Source organism: Gallinula chloropus (genome assembly GCF_964237585.1).
Source record: "Gallinula chloropus genome assembly, chromosome: 18".
NCBI classification, from domain to species: Eukaryota; Metazoa; Chordata; class Aves; order Gruiformes; family Rallidae; genus Gallinula; species Gallinula chloropus.
Window position 1 is genome coordinate 5,464,754 of NC_140103.1, and position 16,053 is coordinate 5,480,806.

The following is a 16,053-nucleotide window of genomic DNA, read 5'->3' on the forward strand; positions in this document are numbered from 1 at the left end:
AAGGTGAAAGCACAATGGGGTCATCAAGGCATGAACATCCTTTATACACACCAGCACCCCACGGCCGCCCTGTCCTTGCACACAGACAGCTTGTTTCTGCAGCGCATGTAAATGGCCCTCGCGGCACTGCTATTGATCCGCTCCCAGCCCCAGCGCTGGCTCCTGGCCCCGGCTGCCATGGAAGAACCTAACTGCTGGCTGGGATGAAGATCCTCACTCTTTATAGAGTATTGTGGGGAGAAAGCCTGTTTCCTTCTGCTTCCCAAAGCCACACTTAGAAATATGGTTATGTTTTGAATGCTTTGCAGAACAGGAATTCACCCAGAATCAAAAAGAGGGGACCCCAAGCTGCTCCATTTAAGTGCATAAGGTTGGAATGAAGCATTTTGACCTTCTTCAAAAGCCAAAAGTCCCAAAATATTTTCCTTCAACCAGCTCAATATTCATCCCAAGCTTTTTATCCTTTGGGAGTATCTTCCATTTGGAATCTCCTCTCTCCTAGGGGGTGACTTAGCAGTGCTGAACCTACCAGCACTGTCCCTCCTCACCTGCACCCCAGCCCTTTGCGACAAAGGGGGACCACAAGCCGGGTGCTTGGAACAGCATGTTTCACAGCAGTTTTATGGAGAGGACTGTGCATCCTTCCACAATGATCCAAAGAGCAAAAATAACTTCTCAGGTGCAACATCCATGCAGCCAATGTGGGGGGAAAACCCCAGAGATGGAGTGGGGGGTCTTGTGCAAAAGTGTGGATGGTTGTGCCTGGCTGTGCTGGTCAGTGGCAGTTTCTTCCACACATTGGGTCACTGCATCTCTTGTTGGGAAAATCACTTCCTCGCCTCCAGTAACGCATTTTGGATGCCTTTGGATCTTCCCAAGGCTGCTGGATCTTCAGCAATATTAAATGCAAAGATGTTAGAAGAAGTGAATCATTCCCAGCTCCTGAATGATGCCCTTGTTCAGCTGTTTGGAGATCGGCAGCAGCTAAGAAAGAGCTTTTCTCATCCGGCCCTGCGGTTTGCCAGCACCCAGCATCGGTGCCCAGTATGCACCATTGTGACCGGCAAATTTCCAATGAAAGTTTCCTTGTCAAGCACGGAGAGACGCTCCCTGTCAGAGGGAGAAAGGGGGGGCTATTGCTGATGTGTCTCCAGGCAGCAGGAATGGCAACACTTGTACTAAGGGGCTCTCCTGGGTGTTTCTGGGGTTTTTACAGTTATGAGAGAATTACATCTCTGTTTGGTAGGTTGTGTTTCTATGCACAACTTGGCTACACCAGGAGCACAGATCTGGAGGATGGAATTCATGCAATATCCCCATGCTGATTTACATGTGCCTTTCCCCAGTGATCCCAACTAAGGAACAGGACTTTGCAAAAAATGGGGGGAAAATAAAAGGACAGTTAAAAGTTGGAGACAAATCTGGGACAGAACAGGGTGATCAGTAAGAAAGAAACAAACCCTGAAGTCATCCAAGTGTAGAATTTGGGCATCTCAGCCCCTCTCACAAAGGGACAAACTCGCAGCCATCAGCAAGGGCCCGAGGATCAGTTTGGGAAGCACACTGTTCACACACAGACCTCTCTCCAATTAAAAGCATGCTTATGTGTGAGAATCAGGAATTTGGAAACCTAATATTAAAGGGATTTCGAGAACTTTAGGAAAGGGAGGAGGGGAAAAAATGTTATTCTTGAAAGGATCCCTTTATAAGTTAAAATTTTATTAAACTGTAGCTGCTGGGAGCTGACCACGAGCAGGGGATTCCAGGGTACTCCGTTCCCTCGACTGGTAATTTATGATTTACTTTTGTAATAACTGAAGCCATAAGGAACTCATTGGATTAAGGAGTCTTATTATTTATGTTGTGGAACAATAATATTTAACTGTATAAAGCCACACATCCACCCATACTGCCTTCCCCTCCATCCGAAACAGACTGCACTTCATCAGAACAACCCTGGCCCCGCTGATGCCGACGGGAACGCTGCCATCGAATTCCGATAGAGCCTGTGTCTCACCCTACACATTCTAGTTCAAGGTTGCTTTTAAAAATCCCATTATATCATCACTATGGGCAGGAAAACACAGACACCAGAGGCTCAGATAAATATAGAAACAGAAACCCCGGCAGCATCACCCCGCATCCCACTGATGAGGGACTGCCCTGGGGCTGACTGGCGTGGTCCAAAATCACTCAACGGGGTTGCAGATCCATGTGCCAGCATGTACAAGGCCCCAGAAACACCAAGGGAGGAAAACAGAGGGTCCAGCACTGGTCCAGACAATAGGTCCCCCATTCCCAGCAAGTGGCTCAAGCTTTGGTTGGCTCAGAGGAGGAATCACATCCCTTGGGGTTTGCAGCTAACGACAGGATTTAGTGGGAGGAGGGGCTCCCCTTGGACCTGGCCCCCCTTATCCCCTACCAAGCCAATCACAAACTCAACCCAATTAAAAGTCATATCTCCCAAGGCTCTACATGGGAACGGATGGACTATTGTAAGAGCCCAAAAATCTCCTGGCAAGAGGATTGGAGCAGCGATCCCAGCTCTCCAATGCCCACTGTCAAATTTCATCTGATTTCCCTGGAACTCCAGTGCCACTCTTCCCTTCCTTCATCCCCTCCCCATCAGACAGCAAGGCCACTTACTCTGCCAGCTCCTCCAAGCTCCGATACACGTCGTCATCGTTCTCCGTGGTTTCCTCCGACGGGAAGGGCCTGGGGAAGGGGCAGAATGACAGTGTTATTGGTGGCTCTCACCCCTCACAGCCCCAGCTGACCTCAGCCCAGCCCTGAGCATCCCGCTGAGCCCAGGGTGTTTCGGAACAAAATATTCATGGCAAACACATTTTGTTCCTACTGAGGCAGCGGCTCCCCAGGAGGACATCATCTCCTCTGCTTCCTGCGAGCAGAACTGGCACCGCAGGACAAGCAGCCAGGTGGTGAGGCTGGTTCACCACAGGGCACCATCTGAGCACTGAAGTGCAGAGCCACACCGTCTAACAGCATCTCAGGGAGCTGGTGCCTGAGCTGTCTGCTGGAGCTGCACAAACTGCTCAGTAAAAATCTAATTCAAGTCCAGCTCTAGACTGAGACAGAAAAACATTCTCCTCCACCCATGATGGAGCCTTTCGACCTGTGAGCTCCTGCCCTGCATGGCCAGGGCAGGCTGAGCTGCTCCCCACCAGCGTCCCCCATCACTGCAAGCAGCTGATTCCACCAGAATGAACAAGTCCTTACGAAACCTGGGCTTCCTCATCTTAACAACTCAGCAATAGCTGAAAAAAGTTAAAACCCTGGGGATGAGGGAAAGGACACCGAAAGGGCAAAAGGAAGAGGGGGGAAGCAGACTAAAAGAGAAAGGGAGGGAGTTTGGTTGGGGGTGGGGGGAAAGCACGAATTCCTTGGCTCATTCTGAAGTAATAACCAAATAATGTATGAAGGAGATGAAAAATACTGCTTTAATTAAACCCAATGTATTATTGCTGGCACAGGGCCACAGTGGGCTATGGCTCTGCTGGGGCTGGATGCACCTTGAGACTACAGCTGTGTTGGGCTGGGGGTCCCTGCGGTCACAGCAAGCCTTGTGCAGGGACCATGGGCTGTGCAGGGCAGCTTGGTCCATCCCCCGTGGGCACTGAATTAATTTGCCTTCCCCTCCTCTGCTTTACTTCACCCTTCCTTCAGTGAGCAGCTTCAGACCAAGCATTTCGAAACAACGCTCAAATCTGCAGCAAGTTCAATTAAAACCACGGCCAGGTGCTGAGCCCAGGAGGGGAAAGAGAGCGGTGACCCCAGTCACAGAGCGGGGCGATTTCATGCTCCACTGGCTTTCAGGTCTGCAGTGCCTCTGCTCAAGATGCAAAGCCACAGGAACCAAGGAGCACCCAAGGTTGGCATCTCTAACCATGCCCATGGGCAAAGTGGGCATGCGTGAGGGAAGACAGCAATGGGTAGGGAGAGCAGACAGGGCTGTGCCTGCTCTTATCATCTCATCGCAAGGCAGGTGGCACTGGGTGATGGTCCCAGCACCCCAACATCTGGCACAAACAGCCATGTATGGGGAAGCCCATTTTGGAGAGAAGCTTCAAAACACAAAGGTGAAGGGAGAGACCAGGAGGCACCCAGGAACTTCACAAGCCCCGTGTCTGTGTGCATTTCCTCTCCCCGCCAACCCGTCCCCTGGGGATTGGTGACAAAGACAAAGGCCATGTGAAGCACAGAAAAACAACCCACCAGCTCCTCCTGCACGTGGCTGAGCCCATCATGGGAACAGAGCTCGGACTACGATGGGTGAGGGGGTACGGCAGCCACTGCTGCAAGGCTACACCATCCAGCCAGAAAGGAGAAATCAGAGGTGACCTCTGTTTAAACACCACTTGTTAAAATAACTTTAAAAAAATGTAGAAATCCACCAACAAGGCATGAACTCCTTTCTTTCAAAAGCATCTTCTGCTCTTAATCTCTACTTCCTTCCCCAGTGCTCATCATGCCAGAAAAAAAGAAGAGAGCCATAAAGAGAATTAACATCATAAGCACACGTTTCCACCCGCAACCCTGGGTTTGAGGTGTCACCAGTTCCTGTGATACCCCACTTCTCCACATCAGACAAGGAGACCACAAAAAGAGAGAAATACTTTCTAATGAGAGTTTCATGGAGATGGCAGCTCTGACAGCCCTCCCAGCTTCACCTTGACCGTCGGTTAAGCACCAGAGTGAAAGTCAGGGCAGGGGAGGAATTAATAACCTGTATCTCCACAACAGCAGCTAATGGCTAAATAAGGATGCACAGAAAGCAATTAGAAGGAAAGTCACACCAGGGAGAGGATTGCTCAATGGTCCATCTAAACCTGGAGCTGAAGGATAGCTTTTTGGGGAAAGCCTTGGCTTTGTCCTTTGCTTGTGCCACTCTCCCCAGCTGCCTGTGCCACAAGCAGCTCTGGAGAGGCCGGAGAGGCTCCGTGTCACCATCACCAGAGCAGAGTTGCCATCTCCCCATGTAACTGTTGCAGGAACAGGGCTACCATCTCCCTGTGCCCTCACCTCCCCACAGTTCCTCTCCCTTCTCCAAACTGAATGGCAGCCCCCAGTCTGCAGCACAAGTCACCCAGGGCTGGGACCATGCCATAGGCTTTGGGCAGCTCTCACCTAAACGGTCCCTACTATTCTCCAGAATCCCTACGTGCAACAACATAACTTAATTTAGCCCAAATAATTATGGCCATTACTTAAAGCATCTCCCTACTTCTGGCTTAAGTTCCCTTATATATCCATTTACATCATTTTTCTTCACTGAACACGGGAAAAATTAACCCTCCAGCCACAAGCCAATGAGAGGGAACCTCCAGCAGCCAGCTAGAGAAAAATATTAAACACTTTTCTACCTAAACTGGCACCAAGGGTTGGGGCTGTGCTGGCAGGAGGTGCGGGGTGAATTGCCCACCCCAGCCATGTCCCATCAATTATTCCCTGAGTTGCTGGTTTTGCCGCTTCCCATCAGATCACCTTGCTGGCTCCCTGCCACGGGCTGGGCATGTCTCAAGGCAATGTTTTCCGCTTGAGCTGGCTGCAGAAACAGATTTGATATGGTGGGGAGAGGCGTGGGGGGGGGCAGAACCCTGCTCTCACTCCTGCCCCACCAGATCCACGTCAAGGCAACTCGAAGAAAAGCCAACTGGGTGAACTTTTAACCCAGCGTTTCACACCAGGGTTTCCCTTCTGCACACCCAGGTTCAGCACAGGACTCGTGTTTACAGCCCTTCACACAGATCATCAGCTTGGCCCCCACCATACGGGGAGAAGCTTCTCCATCTGGTTGGGCGACGGTGCTGTGTGTTCCCCAGCCACGAGCTCCTCAAGAGCAACCCCGTTGTCTGGGACCTGTCTGTTGGTCATGTTTTTAAAAAAAAGAGCTGAAACACTGGATGTCAGAGGGACAATTCCCTGGGAAATTGTTACAGATCTCCAGGCACACTGCAGCTCCAAACAGAGCATTAAGTGCTGTAGCTGGGAACAACTACCACAAATTTATTTTGAGTCCACTGAAACCCAACATGTTTGCAGAGATCCCAATCCACTTTCATTTGATAACAGCTTATTTAATATCACTAGTTAAGCACCAGAATTTGTTCTTCACTCCACCACCATGAAAACCCACCTGCTGAGCCATTTATCCACCCAGCCCACGCCTGGGCTGCAGCAAGCCCAACCCCACTCAGATGAAGAGCAAAAGCCCTGGCAACATCAAACACCGCTGGAATGGGCTCTTAGAGATAATAAACCTCCCTGAGTAGAGCTTCACAAACCCCACAGCATCCAACAGCATCACTTCCAGAGATCAAAGAAGAGAACGAAAGCAGGATCGATCTGATGTGCTTGTTTTGGAGCCAAAAAGAGAAGGAAAGAGCAAGTAATTTGTTAGAGAGTTTAGAGAGAGCTTCTCCTCTTGAGGACAAGACTTTACAGCAGATGATCACTCTCAACAGGTGATGAAAAGCACCCCTGTGATCTCACAAAACATTTAGGCTACCCTCTGGGCTGGAGAGCTCGTGCACACACAACACACAAGCCCTGCAAATGCAAGACACTCTCACAGGGAAAGGCTGGAGCACACCACACGTGGGGAACACTCAATTAATATTTCATTAGGTGCCTCATGCAAACCCCCTTCCTTGCTCTCAGCATCACTCAGGTTGCCCCATGATCCATCCCATGCTGTATCCTCACCGGCTGTCCCCGTGTGCTCCCCTGCAGCAGTCGTCTCTGGGGGGGGGAGAAGGTGCAGCTCGATGCATTGCCTGGCTGCTCTCTCCTCTGAATTATTTAATGGGAAGAGCCAGGTAAGCTGCAATTCTAACAGCAATAAGCAGGACGTTTTATTTATTTATTTATGAACATATTTCAGCATCTTGGTGCCTTGTCCTAGCAACCGAAGCCAGCTGATCACCTCTGCGGTACCACCACAGAGGATCCAGAAAGTCAGGGATGGCTCAGTTTTACTTGGATAATTTGTGCAGTGGCATCTTAGCCTCAAATCCATGTGTGACAGAGCAGGGAGGATCCAGCACAATTTATATTCTATTTTCCCTGTCTATTTTCCCTTCCCCTGTGCAAAGGTCCCACTCGCTGCCTCCATCCCAAGGAGCTGGTCCCATCCAAGGCTGTTCTCAGTGGAGATTGCACTGGGCAAGGAGGTTTTCATGACTTGTGCAAACACCCACAGGAGATTAAAAGGAGGTGGCTCATCCCTCACCGGGAGCAGGACTCCAGCATGCCAATCTTTCTGTTTTCCTAAGTCCAGCAATTGCACTTGAGTGTTTTAAAGAGCAGGTGGAGTATGTGACACCCGTGAAACCAGAGCTGCTCCCATCTGCTACCCCTTCTGCAAGGGATTTCTTTGTAAATGGAAAGGACCAGAGCCTCAAGCTGGTGCAAAGGAGCTTCTACAGCTCTCCTGGGATGGACAGGGCTGTGCCGAGTCTTCCTGGCTCAGGATCTGGCAGAAAAACATTCCCATAGCATAATTACACCTTGCAGGAACTCACAAAATCTGTGGCTGGGTGCACAGCTCCTCCGACACCCCTGTTTTGAAGGCAATACAGGGAGAACCCATGGGAGCCTGTGATTTCACCCGGATTTTGGACTTGAGCTTGTGCTTTCCATGCGAGTTTGGGTGGGGGTCAGCAGCTGGCTTCAGCTCCTGGGCTCCCAGATGAGTCCGTGTGTCCTGCTGCTGAGCTTTAATGCTGCTTCAGTCCCAAAATGTATTTCTCCAGGGCAAGCACTCAAGACCTCAGCTGTTCATAGCACATCATTTTGAGAGCTCCTACCTGCCCCCTCATCCTTTTTTAAACATCTCTTCAACTCCAGAATGGCAAGCCACTCCCTAAGCATGGGGTCACCCTGCCCCCACGGGTCCCCTTGTCAGTTCTGGCACCCCAGAGCCATAGCAGGTCCCCTGGGCATGCTGCCATCGGTGCCTTCATGAGCACAGCACTCCAGGAGCCATCCAAAGAAAAACCATGTGGCTTTGCAAGACGTTTACATGCCACTGCGAACACATCCATCATCAATCTGGCTTCAGTGGGATGAGGCAGATTAAAGCAGCATTTAATTCACAGATGTACCAGGAGGTGGCTGTAAAGCTGACCAGGGATGAGCAAAGAGGTGACCTAGAGCTGCTTCTCCAGCCCAGCTCTCAACCTGGGCAGCACCTCCCAGTTTGGGTTCCCATCTGTCAAATGGGAATGATTTGGGTGAAGTGCTGTGAGATGGATGAAAACCACACTACAAACATCCAAGAGCCATTTCTATAAAGCAGAACGGAATCAATTCCCTCCCTGCAGAACAAGATACATCGAAGCATACCAAAAGCTGCTGAATTTAATTAAAATCATACTATTGTGTTACATTACTCATCTCTGGAAAGAAGGACCTCACGCTGTGCCAAATTTTAGACACATCCTCTGAAAAAAATGATGATTTGCTTTTATTTGTGGGCTGGAACTTGCCAAAATTCTCACAGGGTTAATTCTGATAGAAATTCAGTGGGGAAACAGCAAACTACATCATCAGCTAACACAAAGATGATGATTTTGCAGGAGAGCACTTCCAGCTTTTAAGCACAGCGCGCCGCACAGCGCCCAAGGGTTAGCTGCATGCCCTGCTTTATCTTTAGCTCAAATCTGAACCAAGTATTTCTGGAGACTATGAGACAAGAAAATAACAGCTCGTATAATTTTATGTTTCAACACATTATCGCATTTTTTTAAAAAAATTCTCATGTACCAACGCTCCACTGAAGAGAAGCAGCGTGATTTTTCTCCTCGCTTCAGCTCCAGGTTGATTGGAACAGATGGATAAAATTAAAAGGGGGATCCAGAAATGTCTTTCTCAAAAAGGAAGGAGGAAAAAAGGCAACAATTCTGGGGTAACAGTACAACCAAGCACTAGGAAATGAGTTGGGCCAGGTCTCTGACTCAGAAGAAAACTAGATTTGAAACTGCCATGGGTGAAAATCAATGGCAAGCATGGTGAGGAGGGACATCAGCAGCCTGCCCTCCTTCCTTCCCGGTTGGATTCAAACTGCAGTGGTGTTCTGCTGAGCCCCGCACAAGGGCTTTGCACCCACTGCAGAGGAGGAGACCAGTGTCACTAACCCAACCTCTGGACATGGCCATTCTGAGCAGATGGCACCTATAACCCAGGGACCATCCAACCAAATCACAGCCAGGACGTAAAGCCCCAGGACACGCCGTGGTATTTCCCAACACCAGGCTCTGCAATCACCCAACTCCAGGAAACACCGTTAAAACAAAACCCAGGGAGGTTTCAAGGTCTGAACTCGCAGCAAAGCAGCACAAAGAAACCTTTTAGTCATCCGAGCAGCGGTTTCTCCGCTGTACCTGAGCAGCTCTGGTCCTACAAAACGCCTGCCAGTAAAAACAAATATCCACCTAAAGATCTAGTTCTGCCAGCTTCCAGAGCAGCTCCAGCATGTCCCAGCCAGGCAGGGTTCTACTGGGCAACGTAAGCCGCTCTGTGAAGCCCACTGAAGTTGTTCTACTAAAATCCAAACCAGGCAAATACTTTCTATTCTCAAAACATGTAAATTCTCCTCATATTAAAGCTGTATTAATTGTCTCTTAAGCTACATCACTGAATCATCTGCATGGCTGAGACAGCGCACGGGTAGCCAGTGATACCACAGGCAGCACTGAGAGAAGCACACCATGAGCAAAGTCGATGAGCAATTGCAAGGTAGGTGCACCCCAACACCCAGCAAGCCCCCTGCCACGTGAAAATACAAAGCTGTGCATGTCAGGACTGTATCTTTACAAAGAAAAGCTGCTGGTGGGGAGGGGGTGAGAGAAGCTGCCTTTGCTTTTATTAGCAGATGCTTATGGAGTGATCTCAGCATCTCCCAAGCCTACAAAGCAGCCGCACAGGAAAACATGTCAATGATATTTTTCAGACTCTCTCAGGATCAAGCCTGTGAGGATACTCACTTGCCAGAATAAATGTGTTAAAAATGTTTTTAGCTGGAAAGGAACTGCTTTGAGCCAAGGATCCTGATTACTGACATAGGAACAAGCTTTACAGTCACTACTAAAGAAGGTTTGTCCATGTCACAGGACACCATCTCCACTTGACCCCCTGCTTGCGAGGTCTGCAGCTGAACCTCTGTGGGTCTGTGCTGGTCAGGAGTGGTGGTCAGTCCCAGAGAGCAACTGTACATGATTCCAGACATGGATTCCTTCCCCAGCCTTTCCTTTACAGCAACACTTGCAGCGTGTACAGTGGATGCACAACAGCAGTAAAAAAAATAACAGGCAGAGTGCAATCACAGAGAGCACACTGGCAGTGAATAATACAGCCCTTGTAAAACCAGCCTTGGGAGGAGAGGTCCTGTAACTACCTCCTCACCAGAAGACACCTGAGGACTTAATCACCAGTGACTTTAACTGGTTGCCATTTTCATACATGGCTGGATCCACCTCCTGTGCTGAGCTACCACCCTCAGGGGAGGGAGGTCCACAGACCTACTCCATCACCGTGAAGCCTCCCTCCAGCATGCTGGAGAGACCTTGCAAACCCTAGAAATGATTTTCCCTTACCTCCCTTCTCCCCTCCTGAATGTCTCCCGGATCAGCTACACGAGGGCTTGTGCCACCCCATCTTTTGCAAGAAGTGGGTTTTGCTGGCAGATCAGCCCCACCACAAACCTAAGGGTGCCTCCACACTGCAGCAGGGCTCAGTCAGATGGTGAAATGGATTGAAGTCGTAAAACATGATAAAACTCCAGCATTAATTCTGAACAGGCAGGTGAAGCACAGAGGAGTTCTGGGATCAAGCACCACTGACCAGTGAATACCATGCACTGGGAGCAGGCACACACGTTTTGCAGGGCAGGGGCTCCAGGCTGCCCGTACGGGCCCAGCTCCCTTTGCCCTCTCTGCCCCAAGGGCAGTGCCGTGCTGAGGCACGCTGCTCACTTAGCATGGCACCATTACAACCTCATGAATGGACAGGGATGCTTGCTCCCCTCCCTTCCCATCCCTCCTCCCTTTCACCCCCACACACATCCTGATATTATTGGCAAGCTGTTAAGTACAGAAACTCCAGGGATGGTAACGCTGCAAACCTCATTTTGAGGACTTCAGTCTCTTTTAACAGTTTACCTGGGCAGAACTGAGCAACACTGAACCTCACCAACAAGGCACAGGGTTTGCAAGCCAGACAGGGCAGTAGGAACGTCTCCTCTGGGTTACATCCTCACTGATGGGAGGATGCTGGCACAGCTCATCTTGCTGCCTTTAACATGCCCGGAGGTGGCTCCAACCCAGGGTAACCCCAGTGCTGAGCTGCTCTCCTCTCCTCTCACTGTCTGCATTGTAGAGATGGGCATAACAGAAACACGATGGTCTTGGTGGGCTGCCTGTGGGTATCCCAGCCCCAACACTGCTTGGCACTGGGTCTGCACAGGGGCAGAGAACACCCAGATAAGCATGAGGCTTGGTGCCAGCCTAACCCCTGGAGATCCAGGAGGGTTTTTCTTCTTGATTGACACCTCCAGCCCCCTGTAAGCGAAACAGCAAATCCCAGCTCCTGAGTCAGGGGCTTTCAGGGGACACCCAAGCATCCCCCTTGCCTGCAGCCATGGGCAGTTCCCAGCCAAAGGCTTGCCCCCACTGTCAACAAACTTGCTGTCACCTCATGGGTTAAACCCCGTGAGGATCAACACTTTGACTTGTACTTGTTTGTTTAAACCACAATCCAGGGTGAGGGACTGGCCTCGATGTGTTTGCCTGGAGGCAAAACATACATCACTTTTTCTTCCAACACACTCTGCTTGGTCACTGGCCCACGGGGTCCTGCCTTGCTCCCCAGGATAGGGAAAAAACAACCACCCCTTCTCCTTCCCCCTTTGCTACTGGGCAAAGCACCACCACTGCTCCCATGGGAGAAAACCAACCTCCTCCTGACAAACCCTCACCCTCACTTGCAAATATTTGAAAATCTCTTTTATTAACTGTGGTGCCTTCAGAAGAAAGTCACTGAGAGGTTCAGTTCATCTATAAAGGATGACTCAGATTAAGGGCCTCAGAACAAGGCCTTTGAACACGCTAACTCCTTCCCATTTTCAGATGGCTTCCCTGTGCACACATTAAGAATGCATGCAGGCAGCAGGAGCCAATATTCCTTAACCTCCTGCTTTGCTTGCAGAACTCTGCTTCCAGGAAAAACATGTATCTCAGGGAGATGAAAAAACCACGTGCCCCCTCAGCTTCCAGCTCACGTGCAGCAGCAGAGCAAGCTCACTCGAGGTGGGCAATGGATGGCTGGAGCCCAGAGGATCACAGAATCATTAAGGTTGGAATAGACCTCCAAGATACCTGGTCCAACTGTCCTCCTAAATGATATTACTCACTAAACCATGTCCCAAAGTACCTCATCCAACCCTTTCTTGAATATCCTGAGGGATGGTGACTCCATCACCTCTCTGGGCAACCTGCCCCAATGCCCACACTGCAAGGTCCTCGTGTCTGACTTGGGAGCACTTAGTGCCAGCCACCATGAGAAATGGGGTAATGGACCTGACAGGCCCTGGGTCGGGTCTGGGGTGGAAAATCCTGGCTGTAACATAAAGGCTCCTTGTTCAGAGACAGCTCGGGATGGGCAAGGACATAGTGGAAACCTCTCACTGCGACTGCTGAGGGTCCTCCAGACAGATGGAGGAGAGGCTAAGAAACAATAACAATGAAAAATATCTCCTCTCCTACACAATGAGGATCACAGAATCATAGAATCACTTGGGTTGGAAGAGGATCTTTTCTTTGTCCTCGCATACAAGCCCATAAGACAACACACAGGTGAAACCCCCAGGAAAAGGCTACGATCACCCCATTACAGCAGAACCTGTGCTCCCCAGCGAGCAGGTAGCTCTGGTCTCCAACAAGGCCAGTGAGCGAAGGCAAAAACCAGACATACAAAACCATGTGTGGCACCTGGGGCAGCTTTGTGCCCCCTCTCTCCCTCCAGCACACATCTTGATCCCCAAAAAACCTTTCCTCCAACACCCTTCAAGGGACAAAACATCCCTTTTTCCAGGAAGCACCAATAAGGGTGACTCACTCAGGGCGGCAGTGGGGGCCCTGGCTGCTTTAATTAGTGGGGAAACATTGTCTGTGCTGTTTGCACAAAGAGGTGACACTGGTTTCTGCTGGACTTCTGCAACCAGGAGTAGAACAGAGGAGGAGGAGGAGGGAAGATGTAGTACAGGCCACAGGTTGAGCTGCAATAGATGAAGCCTGGCCTTAGCAGAGTGCTGCAAACAAAACATCGCCTTCGAGATCATTTCTTGCCATGTTTTGCTGCTTGTTCCTTGGAAGAAACACTCTGTCATCTCAACATAGTCATCCTGATAGCTATCTGATTTATTCTGTGAAACAGAGTTTCTCTGGCAAGGCTCATGTATCCAGAAATTACTAGACAGAAAGACTTTTCTTTGTGGTTTTCTTTTTCACTGAATACCATACAAGATTGATTTTTATTTTCTACCCTGCATGTCATGAAACTTATTTAAGGACAGCTAATAGGCTTGGGGATTTATTTCATTCTTAATTTGTGTGATCCTGAAGTCTTAGCCCCCAAAATAGGGGCTGGAGCAGAGCCATATCCGTGCCATGGGGCTAAAGACCAGACAATCCATACGTCATCCCAACTGCACTGTATTTGCCAAGTTTTTAAGCACCATGCACAAGCCAAGGAGAGTTTCCCCAGTTATTTCAACAGCAGCATCTTTGATGAGAGAGGGAAGGATAGGGACCACAGTCCCTGATGGGGACCACAGTGAGTCAAGGGCCAGCGGCAGCCAACGTGGCCAGCCACTTTGGGGAGCCAAAGCTGCTGCTAGTTCCCACAGATTAAAATAATTCATTTGAGATTAGTTTCTGCCATTGAGGCTTTTGTGATGGTGTAGCAAAAAAAAAATCATCTAATTAAAAGGAGAAAATGTGCAGCAATGGACAAAGCAGCTCTCTGACTGCAGGGGACAGTGGTGATGGGAAGGGACAACCCTGGGGGGAGGATTTTCCAGCTAAGGGGAGCCACAACATCTTTTGTTCCTGCAGAGCTGGCAATGGAGAGGAAGAACAGGGTTAATACCAGGAAAACAGAGTTAGAAGCAAAGAGCCACTAAGCCCTGTGCTATTCTTGTGTAATGACTGTGCCAAAGGCTTCCAAGATAAGGGGTTTTAGTGGGAACTGTAAATACTGGTTGTAAAATGAATGAGAAAAAGCTGCATATCTGAAAAGCCAAGCCTCCCTGCTCCTGGCTCCCAGTGATCATCCAACCTGCCCATCCCTGGCAGCAGGAGACAACCCATCAGAAACAAGAGACAACAGAGACAGAGGACAGCCAGCTCTGCATCCTCTGAACTGACCCCTTGACCTCCTCACCACGGCTTTGCTGGGGTGCAGCCTCCCCCAGTGACACCCCAAGATTTAAATCCAACCCTGCAAAGGCACTACAGCTTGCATACACGGGTTCCCCCACCACAGCCTGCCTCCCAGTGCTTTGGATGCTCTCCTCCCTTAAAATAATAACCACTGTAGGCTTCTCCAGCACTCAGGGCTACCCTTAATAACTTAGAGCATGTCTATATTCCTCACACCTTCACTCCCTGAATCTCCCTCAGTCCTGGTGGGCTCTGTCAGATTTGTGTTAACAGATGGGAAGGCTCCAAGTTCACTTTACACATGAAGAGCTGCTTCCCTCCAGCAATATCAGTGCAGCGAAAATAAGTCCAAAGGGTGGAAACCATGGCATGGGGTGGTGGGCATAGGCAGTGGGGCTGGAAGCAAAGTGGGAGTCCCATGCAGCCCACATCCCCACACCCTGGCTGTGGTTGCAGCTGGCCCTGGGATGCAGCTGCAGAGCGATGCCATGCTACAACAGCAGAGACACACGTTCTGCAGAGAAAGGAAATGTTTTCTATAGCTGGGGGGAGGAAAAAACACAACCCAAAATACCCCCTCCCCCCCCAAAGCAGAGTGAAGGTGCTTTATGCTGAGAACTCCTCCCAGTTCTATCTGTGGTCCTAATGAGAAGGCGTTGCTGGGTCAATAATACCAATGCACTAACAAGAAAACCAATTGCAAACCAATTTTGCAGGGAATTGAACAAAGGCTGAGATAACAGCTCTGCTTAACAGGGCTGTCTGCTGGCTGCAATTCCTCCACCATCACTGTCACCCAGCAGAGGAGGAGCAGCCCCGCAGCCAGTGCTGGGTGCCCAGGCCAGGTTACTCATTAACCTCCATTACCCACTTAGCAATGAGGAGCCTTTATACAAGCCAGGAGAAATCTCCCAGCTGTTGGTGATGGAAAAGCCACCTTGGCACTTCCCACAGGGACTGGGGCATGGGGCAGGTCACAGGTGGGGACAGTGGGGTGACACTGAGCAAAAGGGATGGGTGCTGCTGGCTTTCTGGGGGTTTTGGTCCTCAGCTGCAGAGGGGACCTGAGCAAAACCTACAGCAAAGAGACACTAAACCCACTGTGGTACCTTCCCCAGCCGGCGCACCACACACAGCTCCGTATGTTCTCACTTGTTTTATCTGTCAACTATTCCCAAGGTGCCCTGCCTACATCCCAAAGGCATCCTTGGTGTCTGTTCAACTCTGATATATCCCAGCCATATGAATGCTTCTAAAGAGCCTGATGGGATTAAACACTAGGAATGCGGATAGGGAAAGAAGGAAACATTATTTAAAGCATCGTATCGAAAGGATCTTACCTAATTCCTTTGGTTTGAGCAATACTGTGGAAGGAGAGCCTGGATACTGCAGAGATCACCTGGAAACAAGAGAAAAAGATGCTGGTGTGCTTACTGAAGACAGAAGAAAGTTTGGTGGGAACTTGAGGACCCCACAGCCTGGTATTTGGACCCGAACACCCACTGAAATGGATGTCCCCAGTGCCACCATGTATCACCATCAGGGCTTGGAGGACACTCTCAGTGCAAACTGGTTTCAGTTTTAACACCAAGCATAA

General features: G+C 49.9%; 1 protein-coding gene across 2 annotated transcripts in view; it reads right to left on the bottom strand.

Moving 5' to 3' along the window:
* VAV2 (vav guanine nucleotide exchange factor 2) overlaps nt 1-16,053 on the bottom strand; it is a gene marked incomplete at its 5' end in the record, with an annotated part of 143,342 nt that overhangs the window by 33,280 nt on the left and 94,009 nt on the right. For both annotated transcript variants that reach the window (XM_084272322.1, XM_084272323.1), the window contains 2 exons: nt 2,647-2,715; nt 15,797-15,855. In XM_084272322.1, the coding sequence (XP_084128448.1) occupies nt 2,647-2,715; nt 15,797-15,855 (128 nt within the window). The remainder of the gene's footprint in view (nt 1-2,646; nt 2,716-15,796; nt 15,856-16,053) is intronic.